Raw genomic sequence first — 25,000 nt, 5'->3', positions numbered from 1 at the left:
GATGATAAATTATCAATTTAAATAAAAAATGTTAATCTAATCGATAAATCTGAATGTTACATCTAATAGAAATGTTAAATCTACATTAAAATTGTTCATCCAAATGCAAAATATATACAAATTATTATACATGTTAAGTGTTAATCTAATCGCTAAATCTGAACGTTAAATCTAATTATTACATCTGAATCCAAATGTTAAATTTAAATGCTGAATCTAAATATAAATGTTCAATCTAAATGTTAAATCTATAAACAAATGTAAAATATAAGTATAAATAATAAATCTTAAAGTTAAATCTAAATATCTAATGTAAATGTGAAATTTAAATGCTGAATCTAAATATAAATGTTTAATCTAAATGTTCAATCTATAAACAATTGTTAAATATAAATATAAATGATAAATCTAAAAATTTAATATAAATGTTAAATTAATGTAAACATTTTAAGTCTAAATGTTAAATCTTTATAGAAATGTTTAATCGATTTGTTAAATATAAATGTTAGATTTAAATGTTAAATCTAAATCCAAAAGTTAAATTTAAATGCAAAATATATAAATGTTCAATCTAAATGTCCAATCTTAATATGCTCAATCTATAAACAAATGTTGAATCTAAATCTAAATGATAAATCTTAAAAGTTAAATCTAAATATCTAATGTAAATGTGAAATTTAAATGCTGAATCTAAATATAAATGTTTAATATAAATGTTCAATCTATAAACAATTGTTAAATATAAATATAAATGACCAATCTTAATGTTAAATCTAAATATTTAATATAAATGTTAAATTAATGTAAACATTTAAAATCTAAATTTTAAATCTTTATAGAAATGTTTATTCGAAATGTTAAATCTTTAGAGATATTATAAATCGATTTGTTAAATCTAAATGTTAGATTTAAATGTTAAATCTAAATACAAAACTTAAATTTAAATGCTAAATATAAATATAAATGTTCAATCTAAATGTTCAATCTTAATATGCTCAATCTATAAACAAATGTTGAATCTAAATATAAATGATAAATCTTAAAGTTAAATCTAAATATCTAATGTAAATGTGACATTTAAATGCTGAATCTAAATGTAAATGTTTAATCTAAATGTTCAATCTATAAACAAATGTTAAATCTAAATGTAAATGATAAATCTTAATGTTAAATCTAAATATTTAATATAAATGTTAATTTAATACAAAAATGTATAAATATGAAATCTATATATAAATATTAAATATAAATGTTATCTCAAAATGTGAAATATAAATGTTAAATCTAAATCCCAACGTTACATTTAAATGGTAAATATAACTGTTCAATCTAAATGTTATATATATATATATATAAATGTTTAATCTAATTGTTAAATCTGAATCCATATGTTAAAAAATGTAATGTTAAATCCAACTATGAATGTTAAATCTATACATAAACATTAAATATAAATATAAATGTTAAATCTACTTAAAAATGTGAAAATTTAAATGGTAAATCTATATATAAATATTTAATCTAAATGTTAAATCTAAATGTCAAATTAAATTGTTAAATCTAAATGGTAAATTAATTCTAAATGGTAAGTCTAAATGTTAAAATTGAAATCCATCCATCCATCCATCTTCTACCGCTTGTCCCTTTCGGGATCGCTGGAGCCTATCTCAGCTGCAATCGGGCGGTAAGCGGGGTACACCCTGGACAAGTCGCCACCTCATCAAAATCATAAAATCTAAATATTTAATCTAAATCTGGTTGTCTGAGACCTTCAGTGAAAACTGGTATTTCAGTTCAGTTGTCAATCATCCTTTTGTTTTCTTTGACTCCCGCCAGATAGTGGTGGCCGGTCCTCATCATTGGAGGTCCAAGCGGATTTGTTGCTGCCCCCTGTGGTGTTTCATCCTGCTCAGTCTTCTGGTACCAATAATCCTCCTGATATTCCTCCACTTGACCTTCGGACTTTCCAAAATTGTGGGAAAACCCAGTCCAAAAGTCAACGGTTCTGCGAGCCACGCCGGTGGGCTGGAGGGCCTGCTCATCGCTTTATTTGGAGTCCCGGCCTCCACCGTGCTGGCGTTCCTCTTCAAGATGGGCAAGAGCCTCGTCTTCAGCCAGGAGCGCAACATCCAGAGAGGTATGGACAACGACCGGGTCAGTGCCAAGCTGGGCTTCATGAACAAAGTCCGGAAGGAAATGTGGCTCATCTCTCGCTACGTGGAGTTCATGGAAGTGTTCGAGAGACGCAGAATCCGAGTGGTGCTCAGGATCACCGATCTAGACCGTTGCTCACCTCGAAAGATCGTAGCCGTTTTAGACGCCATCAACATTCTACTGTCAGACGAGGACAGTCCATTTATTTCAGTTCTGGCCGTAGACCCAGAAATGATAGTGCAGAAGGTGAACTTCGCCGAAGGCTGCTTCTGTAGAGAAGACCGAGGTTATGCGCTGTTGAACCGCATTGTGACTCTGGCCTTCACCGTCCCACCGCTTTGTGACGATTCAAAGCTCTGTTTGTTCCAAAACTTGGCCAGCGGTTCAAGAACTCTGGAGGACCTAAACGAAGATCAAACTGAAGGCTTGAAAATAAACTTTTCAGACCCATCAGGAGTGGAGGTCCGATCAGAGACCAACGAGTACTATCCGCTGATAGACAGAGACCTTGGACTCCATGTCACTGAAGCAGACATAGAAAATTGCGTCAAAAGGAGCGTTGGCAGCATTGAGAGGAAGTTGAAGGAGTACTTCTTCGACGACGCCATGTCGATGAGGAGAGTGGTCAACACGATTCGTGTGACGGTGATCATAACGAAGGCCTTGAAGACCAAGCTCCCTCAGCCGGACCTCATAGCAGCCTGGGTGGTCCTGGCCAACCAGTGGCCCTGCCGACTCAGCTGGATCATCCAGTGCGTGGAAGACGCTCTCCAGAGAGCCGAGATCGATCGCGACGAGTCTGTCGCGGACGGTTCTAAAACCCTGTGGAAGGTCTTCAGCGAGTCCAGAGCGGAGCTGTATGTGATGCGTGGACAGATCGAAGACCTTCTCGACCAGGATGGAGATCCCGAGATGTTTGAGAGATTCCTCAAACTGGACTTCCGGTTGACCGTAGAGGACTTGAAAGCCTTCAATGTGGTCACTGTGAACCTGAATCACTCCCTTAAGAAAGAACTGGCTCAGATCCGAGGAACGTCCAGGCTGAACGATTCCGCTTGGACGAGGACCTTCGCTCCTTTGCCGATCACTTCTATAATCAATATGGATTCAGAAGATATATGTAAAGAGGTAAGAGACTTTGGCAACAGCCAATCAGAGTCGACCATTTCTGGTGACAAGGTACCGCAGAAGTAAATAATAAAAACACAAATAATTATATGATGCTCATGTTAACGTTTAAGATAGCTAGCAATTAGCGCTCTAGTTGCCAGCTTGCGCGATTAACGGCGCTAGTTTCCAGATAGCAATTAGAATGCTACTTGCCAGCTAGCAATTAACACACTGGTTAGCGATTAGCACACTTGTATACACACACACACATATATGTATCTGTGTGTGTGTGTGTGTGTGTGTGTGTGTGTGTGTGTGTGTGTGTGTGTGTGTGTGTGTGTGTGTGTGTGTGTGTGTGTGTGTGTGTGTGTGTGTGTGTGTATATATATATATATACATATATATATATATATATATATATATATATATATATATATACATATATGTGTATATGTGTGTGTGTATATACATATATGTATGTGTGTGTATATATATATATATATATATACATATATATATATATACTGTATATATACACACACACACAGATATGTGTATATATATATGTGTGTGTGTATATATATACATATATATTATATATATATATGTGTGTGTATATATACGTGTGAATGTATACACACATATATAGACATATATAGACATATATTTACACACATGTGTGTGTATATAGATACGTATATATAGATATATAAATGTGTGTGTGTATATATATGTGTAAGGGTATATGTACAGTATATATATATACATATATACGCATATATGTGTGTGTATAAATGTGTGTGTATATAGATATGTGTATACATTATGTGTAGATATATAAATGTGTGTGTATATATACGTGTAAGGATATATATATATATATATATATATATATATATATATATATATATATATATATATATATATATATATATATATATATATATATATATATATATATATATATATATATATATATATATATATATATATATATATATATATATGATGGTTACATTAAACTGGTGCCCAGTGCAAAATATGTTTGAGGCCCATGCCTTAATTGTTATAAAAAAAATGATATTTAGTTATTCTCCATTTTCTTATTTCCTCCAGCTAGAGAAGATGAAATACCCCGAAAAGTATGCAGATATTGTCAAGGTCAACGGCATCAGTGGCTCAGCACTGGTATTTGGCAACCAAGATGACATCAAAAAATTGCTGGACATGACTTTTGGTGAATGGACTACTTTCCGACTTCGCTTCCTGGGGTCTCCGCTACGCAAGCATCTGCCAAGACCCTCTTCTTCCCACCAGGACACTCACCATCACCCACATCTGACTAGCAGCTGATTCAGGACACTCACCATCACCCACATCTGACTAGCAGCTGATTCAGGACACTCACCATCACCCACATCTGACTAGCAGCTAATTCAGGAAACCACTGACACTCTCTTCCTGGTCGCTTAGCAACAATGCAGCGCAAATTCATCATTACACAACTTCTCAGTGTTTTTAAAAAGGTCCATTAAAAAGATTTCTTTTTTATACAAAGTTATCATGTTGATATTCCAAAACAAAAGCTTGTTATGGTCAATGTTTCCAATGAAGGCAAAGCATGTGATTGACACATGCTAACTTTTTTTAGCTAAGTTTGTTGTCATACACCAGAGTGGTATAACTTGGTACCTGACACATTATGGTGGCCATCTTGGGTGGGGCAACGTGCTTAAATGGTAGCCATCTTGGGTAAGGCAACGTGCCTAAATGGTAGCCATCTTGGGTAAGGCAACATGCCTAAATGGTGGCCATCTTGGGTAAGGAAACGTGCCTAAATGGTAGCCATCTTGGGTAAGGCAACATGCCTAAATGGTGGCCATCTTGGGTAGGGCAACATGCCTAAATGGTAGCCATCTTGGGTAAGGCAACGTGCCTAAATGGTAGCCATCTTGGGTAAGGAAACGTGCCTAAATGGTAGCCATCTTGGGTAAGGAAACATGCCTAAATGGTAGCCATCTTGGGTAAGGCAACGTGCCTAAATGCTAGCTATCTTGGGTAAGGCAACGTTCCTAAATGGTAGCCATCTTGGGTAAGGCAACGTGCCTAAATGGTAGCCATCTTGGGTAAGGAAACGTGCCTAAATGCTAGCCATCTTGGGTAAGGCAACGTGCCTAAATGCTAGCTATCTTGGGTAAGGCAACGTGCCTAAATGGTAGCCATCTTGGGTAAGGTAACGTGCCTAAATGGTAGCCATCTTGGGTAAGGCAACGTGCCTAAATGGTAGCCATCTTGGGTGAGGCAACGTGCCTAAATGGTAGCCATCTTGGGTGGGGGCAGTGTTTCCATTAAAGGCAATGCTATGTAGTTGACACGTGCTAACTGTTTTTAGCCAAGTTTGTTGCCGTACCCCTCAGAGTTGTGTAACTTGGTATCTGACGCAATATGGTGGTCATGTTGGGTGGGGTCAACGTGCCTAAATGGTGGCCATCTTGGGTGGGGGCAGTGTTTCTATTAAAGGAAATGCACGTAGTTGACACATGCTAACTGTTTTTAGCCAATTTTGTTGCCATACACCTCATAGTCGTATAACTTGGTACCTGACGCAGTCTGGTGGACATTTTGGGTTGGGGAAACGTGCCTAAATTGTGGCCATCTTGGGTGGGGGCAGCGATTCCATTAAAAACAAAGCATGTAGTTGACACATGCTAACTTTTTTTGGCTATGTTGCTGCCATACACCTCAGAGTCGTGTAACTTGATACCTGTAGCATTATGGTGGCCATCTTGGGTAAGGCAACGTGCCTAAATGGTAGCCATCTTGGGTGGGGGCAGCATTTCCATTAAAAACAAAGCATGTAGTTGACACATGCTAACTTTTTTTTGGCTAAATTGCTGCCATACACCTCAGAGTCGTATAACTTTCTAACTGACACATCGTGGTGGCCATCTTGGGTAAGGCAACGTGCCTGAATGGTAGCCATCTTGGGTTGAGCCAGCATTTTCTTTAAAGGCAAGTTGACACATGCTAACTTTTTTTTGGCTAAATTGCTGCCATACACCTCAGAGTCGTATAACTTTCTAACTGACACATCATGGTGGCCATCTTGGGTAAGGCAACGTGCCTGAATGGTAGCCATCTTGGGTTGAGCCAGCATTTTCTTTAAAGGCAAGTTGACACGTGCTAACTTTTTTTTCCCGCTAATTTGGCTGCCGCACACCTCAATAATAATAATAATAATAATAGATTTTATTTGTAAAAAGCACTTTACATTGAGTAAACAACCTCAAAGTGCTACAGTGTATTAAAAAAATAAAATAAAATAAATAAAAATATATAAAAAAAATAAAAACTAGAACAGCAAAATAGCTAAAACTAGTATGCATATATCTAAAAAAAAGGTTTTTTTTAAAAAGAAGGGTTTTAAGCCTTTTTTAAAAGCATCCACAGTCTGTGGTGCCCTCAGGTGGTCAGGGAGAGCGTTCCACAGACTGGAAGCGGCGGAGCAGAAAGCCCGGTCCCCCATTGTTCGTAGCTTTGTCCTCGGAGGTTGGAGGAGTTTAGAGTCATATAACTTGGTAATTTATGCATGCTACCTGTTAGCATGCTAATGTTTTGGGGTTTTTTTAACAAAAAAAAATGTTGTTTAGAAGTGAAAAACACAATTACTAGTTTTCTTTTTCACTTCATGTGAACTACGATAATCAAGACTTCAGTTGCGTCATGGTAACAATTGTTGATATTTCTCAATGTAAAGTACTTCCAGAGTCCCTAGTATCTCTCTCAAAGTCTAAACCTGCCCTGACAGGAAGCACAGGGTGTTTTATTGGCTAAGTATCCCTTATGTGTACTGACTGACGAACAGAAAAGCAAATGTGCGCGCATATTGCAATAAACTGTAAATCTCCATTTCCAAACGAGCAGAAGCTGTAAACTTAAGACAAATTGCGGGAAAGGAAATGCAAAAACTGCTCCACGGTAAATGGTGCTGATCCAAGCAGAGTTTTGTTACGCCACATTTCTCATTTTCAAGCAGTTTTGCTCATTTACAGCAATGTGCTGAATCATGAAAGGCGGGGAATATTCCGGCTTCAAGTGCTCCTTCATTAAATTATGAGCTCAATTCATTTTATCTATTTGAACTACTTCCCAGGACTAGATCACATTTGCACCCGCAGATTTGGTCCAAGTATCATTAAGACATTAACGGTAGGCTCAACATTCGGTAGGAGTGTCCCAATACAACTTTTTCATTTTCCCATACGATAGCAATATTTGAGCCTTGAGTATCGGTCGTTACCCGTATTGATCCGATAAGATATCGACATGTATTTTCCGGACTATAGAGCGCACCCACTGTATTATAGAAGAAAAAAAATATTTTCCATATATTAGCCCCATTGGACTATAAGCGGCAGACATATACGTTGCGATATGAGGTATTTACAAAGAAAGATATTGTAGATGTTAATTTACATACCTTAATTGTTTCCCAACGGCAGTAAAATGGCTGATCAAACAAAACAGAAGTCTTCGCCATGGACCCGCTAGCTGCGGAAGCTTGCTCTCCAATAAGCTGAACATACGCAATAACTCCACGGTGACGTTTTTGGCGAATTAACCAAACTGAAACAATACGAACAGAATGACGTTGTAAGTTAATAATACAAACACAGGCACTGGTAAACGTGTTAGCATACAGTCGTGCTCATAAGTTTACATACCCTGGGAGAATTGATGATTTCTTGGCCATTCTTCAGAGAATATGAATGATAACACAAAAACCTTTCTTCCACTCGTGCTTAATGGTTGTGTGAAGCTATTTATTGGCAAACAACTGTGTTTACTCTTTTTAAATCAAAATGACAAAAGAAAGTACCCCAATGACCCTGATCAAAAGTTTACATACCCCGGTGACTTTGGTCTGATAACATGCACAAAAGTTGACAAAAACAGGTTTGAATGGCTAATCAAGGTTCCAATCCTCACCTGTGACATGTTTGTTTGTAATTAATGTGTGTGTATAAAAGGTCAGTGAGTTTCTGGGCTTCTGACAGACCATTGCATCTTTCATCCAGTGCTGCACAGATGTTTCTGGACTCTGAGTCATGGGGAAGGCAAAAGAATTGTCAAAGGATCTGCGAGAAAAGCTAATTGAACTGCATAAAACAGGAAAGGGGTATAAAAAGATATCCAAGGAATTGAGAATGCCAATCAGCAGTGTTCAAACGCCGATTAAGAAGTGGAGAATGAGGGATTCAGGTAGACCAGCAAAGATTTCAGCCACAACTGCCAGGAAAATTGTTCGAGGTGCAAAGAAAAATCCACAAATAACTTCAGCTGAAATACAGGACTCTCTGAAAAATGGTGGTGTGGCTGTTTCAAGATGCACAATAAGGAGGCACTTGAAGAAAAATGGGCTGCATGGTCGAGTGGCCAAAAAGTTAAATTTTGGTCTCTTTACTCCAAATTACTTTGTTCCAGAAGTTTTGAGGCTCGTCTCTGTGCTGTTTGGTGTAATGTAAGCGGGATACTTTGTGACATTTGCACAGAAATGGCTTTCTTCTGGCGACTCGACCATGCAGCCCATTTTTCTTCAAGTGCCTCCTTATTGTGCATCTTGAAATATTATTATTGTGTTCTCATTCATATTCTCTGAAGAATGGCCAACAAATCATACATTCTCCCAGGGTATGTAAAGTAGCATAGGCTACAGGACTATGCCTAGGACTATAGCCTATGTCTAGTAGCAGAGGATATAGGAGCTGGCAATTACACAACAGCTCAGCACACAATACCACACAAGCTAGACATGGGTAATAATTGAACAATATTGCAGTCTAAAACTCCATATTTGTCATTATAATATTACAGTTGCATAATTCCGGACTATAATCTATGGATTTTTCTTCGCTAATGGTTATAATGCAAATAGTTGAAAAAAAACAAGCAAAGACACTAAAAAGGTGTGTTATTGTTTGTACTATGGTGCCATCTTTTGGACGAGTTTCCTCACTGCGGGTGCTGCGGTGACCTTCTTTTTAGAGCGTTCAACCAAAAGTATAAGTGCTGTTCCGTCTTCTAGCCGTCCATAGTGTATGTCCATTGTGTATCGAGCCTAGCGTGTTTACCTTTTATAAACGACTTGACTAAAATACACGAAAACAGCATTGAAGCACATTTTAGATGTTAACTGGCTGTCCAGCACAAGTGAGGCCGCTTGTATCCAACATTTTACGACATAATCCCAAAAGAAAAGTATGCACGACAGACATAGAGCATGGAGAACAAAATACAACTTGTTTAATGTCAATTTTGCACCATTTTGAAACAGTTATTTCAGACTTTATTTCATTGACATGTAGTTCCATAATAGCTACACTTAGTACCTTAAAAGCCGTTTTCTCTAGTATGGAAGCCAAATAGGAGATTTGATACACGTGGCTTTAGGTCTCTCCATTTGACAGTCATTAATGTATTAATGTATCATCATTAATGTGTTACACAATTAAAGTTAGCATAGCGTACATGTAAGACACAGTTATTACAGTCAAGGCACAAGATATAAGTCACACTGAAAGTTCATTTTTAGAGCGCAATGATAAATGGCCACCACTTCTAGTTGAGTACATACTTAAGTTAAGGTCACTTTGGGAATGCATGTGTCGATATCTATACAGTCGCCCCTCGCTTCAAATTTTGCGGCTTCAGTATACCACAGATTTATTTTACATATTATTGGCCCTGAATTTTAGTCTTAAATCAGACCTGGGCAAATTAAGAACCGGGGGCCACATGCAGCCCGTTAAGCTTTTCAATCTGGCCCGCCGGACATTCCCAAATCATTTTTGTAGATCTTTAAGATGGAAAGTGTAGCTGCCATTATGATGTGCAGTCATGTTTTCTAATGACCGTAAGTCTTGAACGATACATGGATGATACACCAGTTACTATGGTAATCTAATTAGTTACTATGGTCATCTAATTAGTTACTATGGTAATCTACGCCACAGCAGCTCAGACGAGACACCAAGCAGTGTGGGCGGGAAGCGTTTCCACAGACGCGGAAGGAGATTTGCACAACAAAGTTCTAAAGCTTCGTGATGTATCACATATATCAGATTGTAGGTGGGTTTATTTTGTACCCTCGTGTTCATATTTCACGGTTTGTTTCATTTTTGTTGCGTTTCACTTGTTTGTAAAATATGTCGATCGAAAGGGGGTGTGACATTCATATTTTGTCAATATTCAGTGTTGTATCCTTCATAGAAAAATGTAAAATTCCATTACGTTTTTTAAGGCGGTCTGTCATAACGTTTTTAGCATTCAATCAGACATTATTGTGAGGTTTTGTATTAGTGTTCTTAAAAATAGATATACCGGCCCCCAGACACTTTTTTTCTCTAAATGTGGCCCCCGAGTCAAAATAATTGTCTTAAATTAAGTCGTACTTGCAATACAGTGCAGTATTTTTTAAAAGGTACTAAAAAAACAATTCTCATCCGGATCGCGATTCCTACTTATTATGACTCTAAATTGCTTTCATAGTTTTCAAAGATCAATTAAATCATTTATGTATTTATTTTTAAGAATCAGTTGTTTTAAACAGTGGTGCCCAACCACCGAAACAATAACTTATAAACTACCAAATTTTCTGCCACTTAACATTAGCTTGTCCCACTAAACACAGCAATAAGCTTGTTAATAGGTGTACATTACAACTTCTTTGTTATAGTACATTGGACAGTGCACATTAATGGACATATAAAATGTTAATGTGCCAGATTGTAGACAGAGGCTCATTTTTCATGATCCTTTTTTTTGCTGTTTTTATCTGCCACGCATACACTACAAAAGCTGAAATCTAAGTAAGATTAAATATCTCAAATAAGGATATTTGCTTATTTTCTGTCTAAGATAATTATTCTCACTAAGCAGATTTTATGTTAAGAGTGTTTTACTTGTTTTAAGGGTTTTGGTCCTAAATGATCTCAGTAAGATATTACAGCTTGTTGCTGAGATTGTATGACCTATATTGAGTAAAACATGCTTGAAACTAGAATATCAACTGTTGCAAAGCTGTGTCATCAACACTCACAAGTATAGAACTACTTTTTTAAAGTTATAATTTCTTATTTCAAGCATGAAAAAAAAAATCATGACTTTGACACAATTGTGTCTCATAATTAAAACGGATGATAGCCAAATGGACTGTTTTATTTTCAGTGAAACAATAGAAAATCGGTTAACCATATAGTAGTACAGTTGGCACAGTACAGTAAACTGACAGTTAATATTTAAACATTTAACATGTGACATTTCTAACAATTTTGAACAGAAATAGTTCATGCACATTCAGATAAATTCTTCAAAATTACTATTTAAAAAATGTTTGGCCGGGGGCCGGGCTGTATATATGCGCACTAATTGACTGAAAGAGCACGCACTTGGTGCAATGATGTCATGTTATCCATGGAAAAATGCATTTTTAGACCATATGATTTGCCTGAGCGGCTAGGAGACCCAGAGAGTAACAAGCGGTTTCCTTGTTGCCTTTCCAGTAAAAAAAAATAAACTAGTTTTTAGTATAAGTTTGCTGGTTTCAAGAAATGTAATGTCGAGCGCATATCATTATGTCAAGATAATGGCACTAGCATTTAAGAATATTTTTCAACATATTGAGCAAAAAGGTCTCATATTATTTTTTTCTACCAAGAAAAGTGCACTTGTTATTAGTAAGAATATACTTATTTAAGGTATTTTTGGGTTCATTGAGGTTAGCTAATTTTACTTGTTTTGGAAAGTCTTGACAAGCCAAATGTTCTTGTTCTATTGGCAGATATTTTTGCTTAGTTCAAATAAAATACCCCTCATTTTTGTATTTTCTTTTCTTGTTTTTGAACACTGACTTTTTGCAGTGCATTTTCTGCGACGTAACATTAGCTTGTCCCACTAAACACACCAATAAGCTTGTTAATAGATGTATATTACAAGTCCTTTGTTACAGTACATGGGACAGTGCACATTAATGGACATATAAAATGTTAATGTGCCAGATTGTAGACAAAGGCTAATTGATCACGCTCGTTTTTTTGCTGTTTTTATCTGCCGCACGTAGAAAGCCGGTCCGTGAAAATAATGCGTACATTAAACCGGTCCCTGGTGGAAAAAAGGTTGGGGAACCCTGTTTTAAAAGGCGTTTTTAGGCCATTCCCATGTTTACATGCTGCACTTATATGTCATACGTCTGCAACCAAAAGAAGGTTGTTTACCTGCAGGTTTCAGCGAGTCACATTTAAGATTTTTTAAGACTTTTTTAAGACCATATTGAACATATTTTAAGGCCATTTCATATCCAAAAAGGACAAAAAAAGTACAAAGACATACAGAAAAATCAGAGGGCCAGGATGTTTTAAGTCTATGAATTTATTCACTGCTCTTTCACATTGGAAAACAAAATGGTTTAACTAACTAAATACACTACAAGCTTCTCTATTGTAAAATAATTTAAAATATATATAAACAAACACCACGAGGTGATGCACGATTACTTCCGACCGGGCAGCACAGGTAGCCTACTTTAGTGCTGTTTTGTAGTTATGTTAGAGCGTCCTCAAAAATCGAACCATTTAAAAACAAGACTGAAGTTTCTGCATGGTTTGAATAAAAGTAAGAATAACAGATTTTTAAGACCTCGTATTTAAGACCATCTATGAGATTTTAGGAGAATTTTAAACATTTTAAGGCCTCAAATTCAAATGTTTAGTTTTAAGACTTTTTAAGACCCCGCAGGTACCCTGTGTAACATGTTTTGAAAAGGTTACAATTGTTATACCAAACATTACAATGCGAGAATCCATTCTTAGTCGAATCGTCACCCCAAGAATCAAAATCGGGCTGAATCGTGAGGTACTCAAAGATTCCCACTTCTAGTATTTATATTACGTTGTTGCGATCGATAATGATAGTCACTACTATTTAAAGTAGGTTTTTTTTGTACTAGTATTTTTTAAATGTGTCGAGAGCCTTTCAAAAATTAGCTGTGGCGTTTGAATTTTTTTCCACTTCGTATGTTTGTTTTTTTTGTAAAAGTATTTTTAAAATGTGCCGCGAGCCGTTAAAAAATTAGCTGCAGTGTTTGTATTTTTTTCCACTTTTTGTTTAAATGTGCCACGAACCGCTGGACACTTTTGGACACTTCTGCTCTATGAAAATATTAGATTAAGTAATAATAAACATTGTTTTACACGGTCAGGCCAGGGACCAATTACACGCAATAAACGAGGGACGACTGTACAGGTGTAATATATTTATATATATATACATACATATATACATATATATATATATATATATATATATATATATATATATAGATACACATTTTTATACACATATATGTACATACATATATATACACATATATATATATGTATATATATATATACATATATATATCGTTTTTAAAAAGTGAACGGTCATGACTAAAAAGCACCATTGTGGGAACCTCTGTGTTGTTGCCTACTTGCGTCCCAAAGCCTCAGCCAGCTTCTTCAGCCTTTTCTTCAGCTCCAGAGGAAACTTCTCGTAGCACTTTTTACAAACAGGCTTCATGTCGAACTCCACAAACTTGTTCCTGCAATAAAAAAGGAAATAATATGATGTTTAAGACCTCATGTGCATTCAAACGACGCATTTATCTGAGGGACTTTAACAGTCGTTAACATAGAAGTTTGGCCTAAAGTTTTGGGTTGAGGCTGGTTTATAGGCGTGAGAACTAAAATGATGAGCTGATTTTTTAATGGTGCCAAATATGCCGCCGTGTGCAAAGCATTTCTCTGTGCAGGCAAAAAGCAGGGCGCAGCATTTTTGGGGAGGCCCGGGACACTACTAGTCACTTCTCTGTGCTTGAGTTTTTTCGTCTTTTTGACTAGTTGTGTTCATGTTGCTAAATTATATATTCCAAATGAAGTGAAAAATATGTAGGTTAATGTGCGTCTTTATTATAAAAGCTTTTTTGGACACTAAATTTATGTAACTGAATTTTTTTCATTTGAATTTTGTGAACTACATTTTTTAGCATCAAAATATGCTGACAATTTCATTGAATAAAAGCTTGTGAGCAAAATTTGTTTGAAAATTGAGTTTGTAAAAATTCAGTGTGAAAAAAATCAGTGTATAAAAACTTCAGAAAGGAAAACATTTGTTTAAAAAAATGGTTCTGAAAAATTGAGAGTAAAAAAAAAAAATCAGTGTATAAAAATGCAGTGTAAAAAATCAGTGTATAAAATTTTCACAGCAGAAAAATTTAGTGTAAAAAAAATTTGGCTCAGAAAAATTGAGTGTATAAAAAATCAGTGTTTAAAAATTTGAGTGCAGAAAAAATCAGTGTGAAAAACATTTGGTTCTGACAAATTCAGTGTAAAAAAAAATCAGTGTATAAAAAGTCAGTCCAGAAAAAATCTGTGTAAAAAAAATTTTGCGTACAAAAATTCTGTGCAGAAAAATTGAGTGTTTAAAAAAAAAACATCAGCATAGAAAAATTCTGTGTGAAAAAAATCTGTGTATAAAAACTTCAGAGCGAAAAAATTGAGTGTAAAAAAAAAATCTGTGTATAAAAATGCAGTGTAAATAATCTGCGTTTAAAAACTTCAGAGCGGAAAAATTGAGTGTAAGAAAAATGGTTCAGAAAAATTGAGAGTAAAAAAAAAAAAATCAGTGTATAAAATGCAGTGTAAAACATCAGTTTTTAAAAACTTCACAGCATAACAATTGAGTGTAAATAAATTTGGCTCAGAAAAATTGTATGTAAAAAAACAAGTCAGTGTTTAAAAATTTGAGTGCAGAAAAATTCATGTGAAAAACATTTGGTTCTGGAAAAATTCAGTGTAAAAACAATCAGTGTATAAAAATTCGGTCCAGAAAAAATCTGTGTATAAAAAATTTGGCGTACAAAAATTCTGTGCAGAAAAATTTATGTAACTGAATTTTTTGCATTTTAATTTTGTGAACTACATTTTTTAACATCAAATTATCCTGACAATTTCATTGAATAAAAGCTTGTGAGCAAAAGTTGTTTGAAAATTTAGTTTGTAAAAATTCAGTGTCAAAAAATCAGTGTATAAAAACTTCAGAGTGGAAAAATTTAGCAAAAAAACATTTGTTTTGAAAAATTGAGTGTATAAAAATGCAGTGTAAAAAATCAGTGTATAAAATCTTCACAGCAGAAAAATTGAGTGTAAAAAATTTTGGCTCAGAAAAATTGAGTGTAAAAAAAAAGTTGGCTAAGAAAAATTGAGTGTAAAAAAAAAATCAGTATTTAAAAATTTGAGTGCAGAAAAAATCAGTTTGAAAAACATTTAGTTCTGACAAATTTAGTGTAAAAAAAAGTGAGTGTATAAAAATTCAGTCCAGAAAAAATTTGCGTACAAAAATTCTGTGCAGAAAAATTGAGTGTAAAAAAATTTGGCTCAGAAACATTTTATGTAAAAAAAAAAATCAGGTGTTTAAAAATTTGAGTGCAGAAAAATTCAGTGTGAAAAACATTTGGTTCTGGAAAAATTTAGTGTATAAAAATTCGGTCCAGAAAAAACCTGTGTATAAAAAATTTGGCGTACAAAAATTCTGTGCAGAAAAATTTATGTAACTGAATTTTTTGCAGTTGAATTTTGTGAACTAAATTTTTTAACATCAAATTATGCTGACAATTTCATTGAATAAAAGCTTGTGAGCAAAAGTTGTTTGAAAATTGAGTTTGTAAAAATTGAGTGTGAAAAAATCAGTGTATAAAAACTTCAGAGTGGAAAAATTGAGCAAAAAAAAAATTGTTTTGAAAAATTGAGTGTATAAAAATGCAGTGTAAAAAATCAGTGTATAACATCAAAACAGCAGAAAAATTGAGTGTAAAAAAATTTGGCTCAGAAACATTGAGTGTAAAAAAAAAGTTGGCTAAGAAAAATTGAGTGTAAAAAAAAATCAGTATTTAAAAATTTGAGTGCAGAAAAAATCAGTTTGAAAAACATTTAGTTCTGACAAATTCAGTGTAAAAAAAATGAGTGTATAAAAATTCAGTCCAGAAAAATTCTGTGTAAAAACAATTTTGCGTACAAAAATTCTGTGCAGAAAAATTTTATGTAAAAAAATTTGGCTCAGAAAAATTTTATGTAAAAAAAAAAATCAGGTGTTTAAAAATTTGAGTGCAGAAAAATTCAGTGTGAATAACATTTGGTTCTGGAAAAATTCAGCGTAAAAAAAATCAGTGTATAAAAATTCGGTCCAGAAAAAATCTGTGTATAAAAAATTTGGCGTACAAAAATTCTGTGCAGAAAAATTCAGTGTAAAAAAAATTCTATGTAAAATAGTTTTTTCTTTAAACTCAAGACCAACTTCCATTAAATTAGGACTGAAGCACAGGATTTATTGCTTCAGTCTTAATTTACCGGAAGTGAGTCTTGAAGCAACAAATATTTCTGCACTGAAAATGTTTACACTGAATTTTGCACACCAAATTTTAAAACACACTATTTTAACAAACTGAATTTTTAAAAACACACATTTTGCTCACAATCTCTTATACAACGAAATTGTCGTCATAATTTGAGGTAAAAAAAAAAAACAGTTCAAAAAATTCACAGGCAAAAAATTGAGTGTAAAAAAAAATCAGTGTTTAAAAATTTGAGTGCAGAAAAATTCAGTGTGAAAAACATTTGGTTCTGAAAAATTGAGGGTAAAAAAAAAAAAAGCTTTCCTAATAAAGACACAAATTGACCTCCATGGAGAAAATGATGTAAAGTAAAAGACATACAAGATCTAGTCATGCCACATGAGAGAGAAGACAGAAAGAGCACCGACCAGCAGCTTGTAAAGAAGAGGAACTCTACTGAGACGCAGAAGGTTGCCTCTTGTGGTCTTTGGCGTCACGCTCGCGGCGAGCCAGGCGGCGCTTCAGCTCCTCGGGCATACGATCATAGCAATGCTTGCACACTGGCTTCAGGTCAATTTCAACAAACCTATCTCTACGGCAAGTTACACAGGCGTCGCACGGAAAGCGTGTGGAGTGAGAAAGGAAATTGGAAGGAGAAAAGTGAGTAGACGACAAGTGTGGACGGACGGCATCAGTTAGTGCGTGGCTAGGGAAGTTGGTTAGGAGAAGAAGTACTTACTTGAGAGTGAGTTTGGTGTTGCAGGTGGAGCAGGAGAAACAGGTGACACACCAGGCCTTGTTGAGTGCAGACACCACTGAGGGGATGATGACATTCATATCAGTAATTATGATGATAATAATAATGAATAAAACAATGATGACTCAATTTAGAATGAGAATAAATAAAAATCACTATTTGGAAGTGAATCAATTGAGCACTCCTAATAATCAATGAGTCTGCAGTGTTTCCCATAAACTGCCAAGATACCTGTGGCGGTGGGGGCGTGGCTATGGGCGTGGTCACCATGACATCATCGAGTGATTTGCATAATTTACTACAATGATATGATTTTCTCTAAAAAGGCTCAAAAAATGTATACTTACTAATTAATAATAACAGTTTTGTTTTAAACGTCCATCCATCCATCATCCATCCCTCCAGTTTACAATATAATTACAACACTTTATGTACATATTTATATACAGATTTGAACAATAAGTTATTCACTGAAATATATTTATTAATTGTGGTTCTTACAAAAAATATATCTTATAAAATATAAAAGCTAAAATGTCTCTTAAAGCTCTGCCCCTTTAATTAGTGCATACTAAATTATTTAACTTTAGCCTACTACTACAACCATATTATTTACCAGCAACATAAAGTGAAACAGAGGCAGAGGTGTCCTGCCACAGTCAGTAACAAATAAACAGAAAACAGTAGTGGTCAAAAGGCAACAAGAGAAGTATCCTACACTTCTCTTTTGTAAAGTAAATCTGAACAGCCTATATGGGCATCTACATCAACTATATGATTTTCCTGAGAAGCTGGACAGGAAAAAATTAAAAATAAATTAAAAATAAAATTAAAAATTAAAATTAAAATAAATTTTTTTTGTTTATTTTATTTGTGGCGGACGTAATTCTTTCGTGGCGGGCCGCCAAAAATAAATGAATGTGTGGGAAACACTGGTAAAACCACAATTCGTCCATTCTAATTTTGGCCAAACGCAATTCAGTTCTTCAAATCAGCATCTGATCTGCATTTGCATGTACTAACATTAGCAGGAGAAGGTAAACTTCACTTCAAAATGTAGTGTATATTACTGTAAATGGAAAAACAGTACTGCTGTTTTTATGGTTAAAAAAAGGCAGCTCAGGTGCCAAAATTTTACTGTAAAATTGCTTTTTTTTTTATTTACAGTAAAAAAAAACAAATGTTAATTTTACAATAAAATTCTGGCAACTGAGCTGCATTTTTTTTATCATAAAAACAACAGTACTGTTTTTCCATTTACAGTAATATACACTACATTTTGAGGTGAAATTATTGCAACATACCATATTTTTGTTACATTTTAGTTTTAAAAAAATCTACTAATAAAATGCATAAAAAAATGGTGTAATAATAGCATTCACTGTTAGAAGCGGCCCTCTGGGGCCAAACATGACTGCGATGTGGCCCTCAGTGAAAACCACTTCGACACCTCTGATCTAAAAATCAAAAAGACTGTCTACGTCAACAAAACTGTTTGATGATGTGCACATTTAACACTTACCATCGCCCTCAATCACACGGTTGCAGTGGTAGCACACGTCGCCAAACAGCTTAAAACAAAAAAAATATCCATTATATAAATTGGAGCACAAAAAAAGTGTACATTTTGACTTGTATCTTACTTGGTTGTAGTGAGTCTCACAGTAGGCCAAGCCCTTTCTCTCATAGTGGCGATGGCCCAGGAAAGGCTTCTCACACTTGGCGCACACGAAATGCTGCAAGCACAAAAAAAATGTTAATGACGGGGAGAATTTAACATAACCTAAATTCCGGACTATGAGCCGCTACTTTTTTCCTACGCTTTAAGCCCCGCGGCTTATAAAACGGTGCGGCTAATTTATGGATTTTTCTTCGCTGACGGTCATAATGGAAATAGTTTTTCATAAAACACGTGCAAATACATTGATATGATGTGTTCTTGTTTGTGCTATGGCGCCATCTTTGGGACGAGTTGCTGGGTGAATGGCTACAGTGTTTCCTGCTGTTTAAAGCTTTGAACCGGAAATACAAGTGCCGTTCCGTCTTCTAATCATCCATAGTGTGTTTATGCTCGTGTGGATTCTTCAATCATTACACCGAGCAACGTTGGCAAGTTTTACAATACAACAAAAACAATTCATACTTACTAAACCGCCCCATATGCGACGTCTATAGGAGAGTTTTCATGCATATTTCTACGTGCTATCGTAATGTAATCAATCGAGCGTCGTTGCCAACACGTTTACGAGTGACTGTGTTAGTATTATTAACCTACAATGGCATTCTTTTTTTATTGTTTTAGTCTCATAAATTCCTCAGTAAACTCACTAAGACGTCACCGTGGGGTTAATGAGTCTTTTTTTCTGATTGGAGAACTGGCGTCCATGACTATGACTTCTGTTTTGTTTGAGCAGCCGTTTTACTGCCGTGTCACAGGCACCGTTTGGAAACAATTAAGGTATGTAAATAAACATTTACAAAATCTTTGTGTAAATAACATTTCACGACGTATATACCTGCGGCTTATGGCCCGGTGCGGCTAATATATGGCAAAATATTTTTTTCTTCTAAAATTTAGTGGGTGTGGACTTTAGCCTGGAAAATACGTTAATTAAATAGCGACAGTCCCTAATGTCAGGGTTTAATAAGATAATAAAATTCATGTTCCTGTGTATGTATATACAATACAACCTTTGCTTGGGATCACATTATTTTAATGTTTATTGTTTGTTAGTGGGTGTGTCCCGATCGGATATTCAAATCGGTCAAATATCAGCAACAAAAAACAAAAAAACAAGTGTCAGATTACTGCGGCTTGCATCTAAAATCTGCGATACAATCAGCCCTACTTGTGCAAAGCTAGGTAGCCAGTTAACATCTACATGTCCTCCAATAAGCACCATTTTACTCATTTACATAAGGTAAACACTCAAGGCTATAGGCTACTAGAAGCTAGCAGCTACACAACAGCCAAGCACAAAATAGCACACAAGCTAGACGTACATAATACATGTTATTCATTGAATAATATTGCAGTGTAAAACAGCACATTCTGGGTATTTGTTCTGTTGTGTTTATGTTGTGTTACGGTGCGGATGTTCTCCCGAAATGTGTTTGTCATTCTTGTTTGGTGTGGGTTCACAGTGTGGCGCACATTTGTAACAGTGTTAAAGTTGTTTATACGGACACCCTCAGTGTGACCTGTATGGTTGTTGATCAAGTATGTCTTGCAGTCACTTTTGTGTGTATGCAGAAGCCACACACAACATGTGACTGGGCCGGCACGCTGTTTGTATGGTGAAAAAGCGGACGCGTCGACATGTTGTAGAGGATGCTAAAGGCAGTGCCATCACGGCACACCCTTAATATTGTCGTCCGGGTGAAAATCGGGAGAAATTCGGGAGAATGGTTGCCCCGGGAGAATTTCGGGAGGGGCACTGAAATTCGGGAGTCTCCCGGAAAAATCGGAAGGGTTGGCAAGTATGGTTGGCCCTGTGATGAGGTGGCGACTTGTCCAGGGTGTACCCCGCCTTCTGCCCGAATGCAGCTGAGATAGGCTCCAGCACCCCCCGTGACCCCAAAAGGGACAAGCGGTAGAAAATGGATGGATGGATGCTTTTGGATTGTTTTGTGTCATATTTGTGTGTCCTCTCAATTGCTCTGTTTATTGCTATTCTGAATGTTGCTGGGTCGGGTTTGGTTTTGGAATTGGAATTGCATTGTTGTGGTATTGTTGTGTGTTATTTTGTTGGATTGATTAATAAAAAATAAATACATACAAAAATAGACCATTCATCGGCTGCGCGCCTTATGGTCCAGAAAATACGGTATTTAATCTAAATGAAGTCAATAATGAGCTTCACGTAAAAGGTGATGATTAAGTAAACGTGTTGGCCATTGTAATGGGAAAGTGGAGAGTGAAAGAAGCGAGACATGTCTGGTATTGCTCACACACCTCAACATGCCACTGCTTGCCCATGGCGTTGACAACGCGGCCCTCGATGGGTCTCCTGCAAGCGCCGCAGATAGGCACCCCCATCTTGTCGTGGCAGGGCAGGCAGAAGAGTTCACCTTTCAGTTCCCTGGCTTCGGCTGTCAGTTCCTTCCTGGGCACAGTGCGGGAGTGACTAAGTTATTCTACTGCGTGGCAAAATGTCAACTGCGGGCGCCGTATAGCAGCCAGCACTGACCCGCAATTGTTGCAGTTAAAGTGGTCCGGGTGGTAAGGGTCATTTTTAAAGATCAGCGGCTGCTCCTCGATGATGGCATGGCACTTCTGGCAGATGTACTTCCCCAGGCCACGAGCCTTTTCCCGATTGTGGCACGGGCGACACAGGTGCCTGGAGTGTGGCAAACAGGATTTGACGGTTAGAAAAAAATAATAATGACTTGACTCACTGCAGTGCAGTCACTCCATTAGGTGTTAGTATTCCTAAGAGGTACGTTTGCAGCTTAAATATAACCACTCGGCATACGGGCTGTCAGAATGTTCCGCGCCGCGTCGGGACACGCACCTGCCGGCGTTCTTGACGAAGCCCACGTCTGCCAGCACAGCCTGACAGATGTCACAACAGAAGCAGTCAGGGTGCCAACTGTTGTTCATGGCCTTAATGACGCGGCCGATGATGAACTCGCCTGAAGAAGACCACAAGAGACACATTTTCTTGCAAGGAAGTTGGGAGGAATGCCCTCAAAAACACTGCTTTGTGGAATGAAAATTTAAAAAATGGGGGCGGGGAAACTAAACTAAACATTGACTATATTATTTGTGTTTCAAAATGAGAGTTTGAGTTTTGAGCAACAACAGGCTGCTGTAGCTAGTCAGCACACACACTACCAATTTAGCAACATAGTCCATCTTTGTTTCCACTAAGGGTGCACAAAAAACTGAATTTATATCCGAATTGCGATTCATCAATTATACACATACATATGTAAAAATATCTATCTATATGTATGTATGTATGTGTATATTTATATATATATTTATATATATACATATATATACACATTATATGCAGACACACACACACATATTTATATACACACACACATTTATACATACACACACACATTTATACATACACACATACATATAAATGTAACGACCTGGTCGCATCGTGGTGCGAGGTGTTCTCCCGAGGATGCAGACGGGCTCGGACACAGCTTGCAGGTAGGAAAATGATTTATTTTCACAAATAAATCAGACAGAAAAAAACAAAAACGACTAGCGTGGGAGCTAGTAAGCAAAATAATATAGCATGAGAGCTAGCAGGAAACAAGGTGGTCGTTAGCTGTTGCGTGAAAGCAAATTAGGAAGCCAGGCCGAGTGAGGCCCGGGCAAAGACTAAATAGCCCTCTGATCAGTGCTCGGGCAACAGGTGCGCGTCCCGAACGCTGATCAGAGGCAGGTGAGTAAAATCTGCAGTCATGGCAACAGAAACAAACACGTGACGCAAAAGTGTAAACAAATTGTGATCCGAGCAGCGGATCCTAACAGTACCCCCCCCTAAAAGGACAGATTCCAGATGTCCCTTGAAAACAAAAAAACAACTGGAACCCAAAAAAAACAAGCAATAGTTCATGAGTCAAGGGCGGGCGGGGGGGTGACTTGGTGGTGGGTCGCCAGGCCACGTGTCCCCGAATCCACCGGGGAAGGGTCAGGTGGCGGCGGCGAATGGAACGCCGCCGCCGCTGGCGAGGCGGGCGAGGCGGGCGACCACGGTAAGGCCACATTCGTGGCCGCCGAGAAGGTGGGCGTGAGTGGCGCCAGAATCTCAGTAGCCTCTGAGTCCTCGAGGGCTGCATGCGGGGACCTGCTTTCCGCTTGCGCCGCCGGACCACTCGAGGTCGCTGAGATGTCGCCGTGGGAGTCGCTGTCGTGGCAGCCGGAGTCGCTGTCGTGGCAGCCGGAGTCGCTGTCGTGGCAGCAGGAGTCGCTGTCGTGGCAGCAGGAGTCGCTGTCGTGGCAGCCGGAGTCGCTGTCGTGGCAGCCGGAGTCGCTGTCGTGGCAGCAGGAGTCGCTGTCGGGGCAGCAGGAGTCGCTGTCGTGGCAGCAGGAGTCGCTGTCGTGGCAGCAGGAGTCGCTGTCGTGGCAGCAGGAGTCGCTGTCGTGGCAGCAGGAGTCGCTGTCGTGGCAGCAGGAGTCGCTGTCGTGGCAGCAGGAGTCGCTGTCGTGGCAGCAGGAGTCGCTGTCGTGGCAGCAGGAGTCGCTGTCGTGGCAGCAGGAGTCGCTGTCGTGGCAGCAGGAGTCGCTGTCGTGGCAGCAGGAGTCGCTGTCGTGGCAGCAGGAGTCGCTGTCGTGGCAGCAGGAGTCGCTGTCGTGGCAGCCGGAGTCGCTGTCGTGGCAGCCGGAGTCGCTGTCGTGGCAGCCGGAGTCGCTGTCGTGGCAGCCGGAGTCGCTGTCGTGGCAGCCGGAGTCGCTGTCGTGGCAGCCGGAGTCGCTGTCGTGGCAGCCGGTGCTGGTGCGAGAACCAGTCGTGGTGCAGGTACTGGTGCGAGAACCAGTTGTGGTGCAGGTACTGGTGCGAGAACCAGTCGTGGTGCAGGTACTGGTGCGAGAACCAGTCGTGGTGCAGGTACTGGTGCGAGAACCAGTCGTGGTGCAGGTACTGGTGCGAGAACCAGTCGTGGTGCAGGTACTGGTGCGAGAACCAGCCGAGGTGCAGGTACTGGTGCGGGAACCAGCCGAGGTGCAGGTACTGGTGCGGGAACCAGCCGAGGTGCAGGTACTGGTGCGGGAACCAGCCGAGGTGCAGGTACTGGTGCGGGAACCAGCCGAGGTGCAGGTACTGGTGCGGGAACCAGCCGAGGTGCAGGTACTGGTGTGGGAACCAGCCGAGGTGCAGGTACTGGTGTGAGAACCAGTCGAGGTGCAGGTACTGGTGTGGGAACCAGCCGAGGTGCAGGTATTGGAACCTGTGGTGGAGCTGGTGCTAGCCTTAGCCTTGGCGCTAGCTTAGGTGCAGGTGGCCTAGCTGGCGGTTGCGGCTTAGCAGGCCGTCGGACTGGTGGCGGTGGCCGAGCAGGAGGTTGCGGCTTAGCACGCCGTTGTGCCACCCCACTCGCACAGCTCCCAGTACTAGCCCCCCCCTCAAAAAGCGGATCCCAGACGCGCTCCTTGCGGACTGGAACCGTCTTCAAGGGTGGGTGGAGGGTGGTCAGGGGGAGGGCTGAATCCTCTCCTCTAAATTGTCCAAACTGTCTATTGTCACCCCACACTTGAGACTGGGACTGACTAGACTTAGTCCTTAAAAAAATGTCCTGATAATGATTAATCGCAGAGTTAAGGTTACTTGAAAATGGCTGGCAGGAAGAATTGACATGATGTCTAAAAAAGTCTTTGTCTATGACGTCATCCAAAGTGGGCGGGATGACGTCATCCGTGTGGGACTCTAGCTGACTGACAGCCCAATCGGTGAAATGTTTGGCAAAGTGGTCAATTGGGTTGCCAAACATTTGAGGAGGGGAATCTTGGGCTGAATATTGCTTACTGTGTACCGGTGGAGGAGTCTGTGGGAGTGGCGCGTCTTTGCAGCGAAGTGAAGACCTCGTTG

General features: G+C 38.3%; 2 protein-coding genes across 3 annotated transcripts in view; one reads left to right on the top strand and one right to left on the bottom strand.

Moving 5' to 3' along the window:
- nkpd1 (NTPase, KAP family P-loop domain containing 1) overlaps positions 1–4,617 on the top strand; it is a 14,297-nt gene extending 9,680 nt beyond the window's left edge. The window contains exons 4-5 of the mRNA XM_062036933.1: positions 1,837–3,282; positions 4,381–4,617. Of these exons, the coding sequence (XP_061892917.1) occupies positions 1,837–3,282; positions 4,381–4,617 (1,683 nt within the window). The remainder of the gene's footprint in view (positions 1–1,836; positions 3,283–4,380) is intronic.
- A 4,318-nt stretch (positions 4,618–8,935) lies between these two features.
- LOC133641751 (LIM and senescent cell antigen-like-containing domain protein 1) overlaps positions 8,936–25,000 on the bottom strand; it is a 26,480-nt gene continuing 10,415 nt past the window's right edge. The window contains exons 4-10 of one of the 2 annotated variants that reach the window (XM_062035734.1): positions 21,959–22,079; positions 21,635–21,784; positions 21,400–21,550; positions 19,088–19,180; positions 18,967–19,015; positions 17,427–17,502; positions 8,936–13,900 (exon numbers count right to left, since the gene is read on the bottom strand). In XM_062035734.1, the coding sequence (XP_061891718.1) occupies positions 13,786–13,900; positions 17,427–17,502; positions 18,967–19,015; positions 19,088–19,180; positions 21,400–21,550; positions 21,635–21,784; positions 21,959–22,079 (755 nt within the window). In that variant the 3' untranslated portion in view covers positions 8,936–13,785. Of the gene's footprint in view, positions 13,901–17,132; positions 17,280–17,426; positions 17,503–18,966; positions 19,016–19,087; positions 19,181–21,399; positions 21,551–21,634; positions 21,785–21,958; positions 22,080–25,000 lie in introns of those variants that run through there. The other variant, XM_062035725.1, reaches the window with a different exon arrangement.

Source organism: Entelurus aequoreus, linkage group LG02 (genome assembly GCF_033978785.1).
Source record: "Entelurus aequoreus isolate RoL-2023_Sb linkage group LG02, RoL_Eaeq_v1.1, whole genome shotgun sequence".
NCBI classification, from domain to species: Eukaryota; Metazoa; Chordata; class Actinopteri; order Syngnathiformes; family Syngnathidae; genus Entelurus; species Entelurus aequoreus.
Note: the sequence above shows the minus strand (reverse complement) of the source record. Positions and strands in the feature narration are given on the sequence as shown.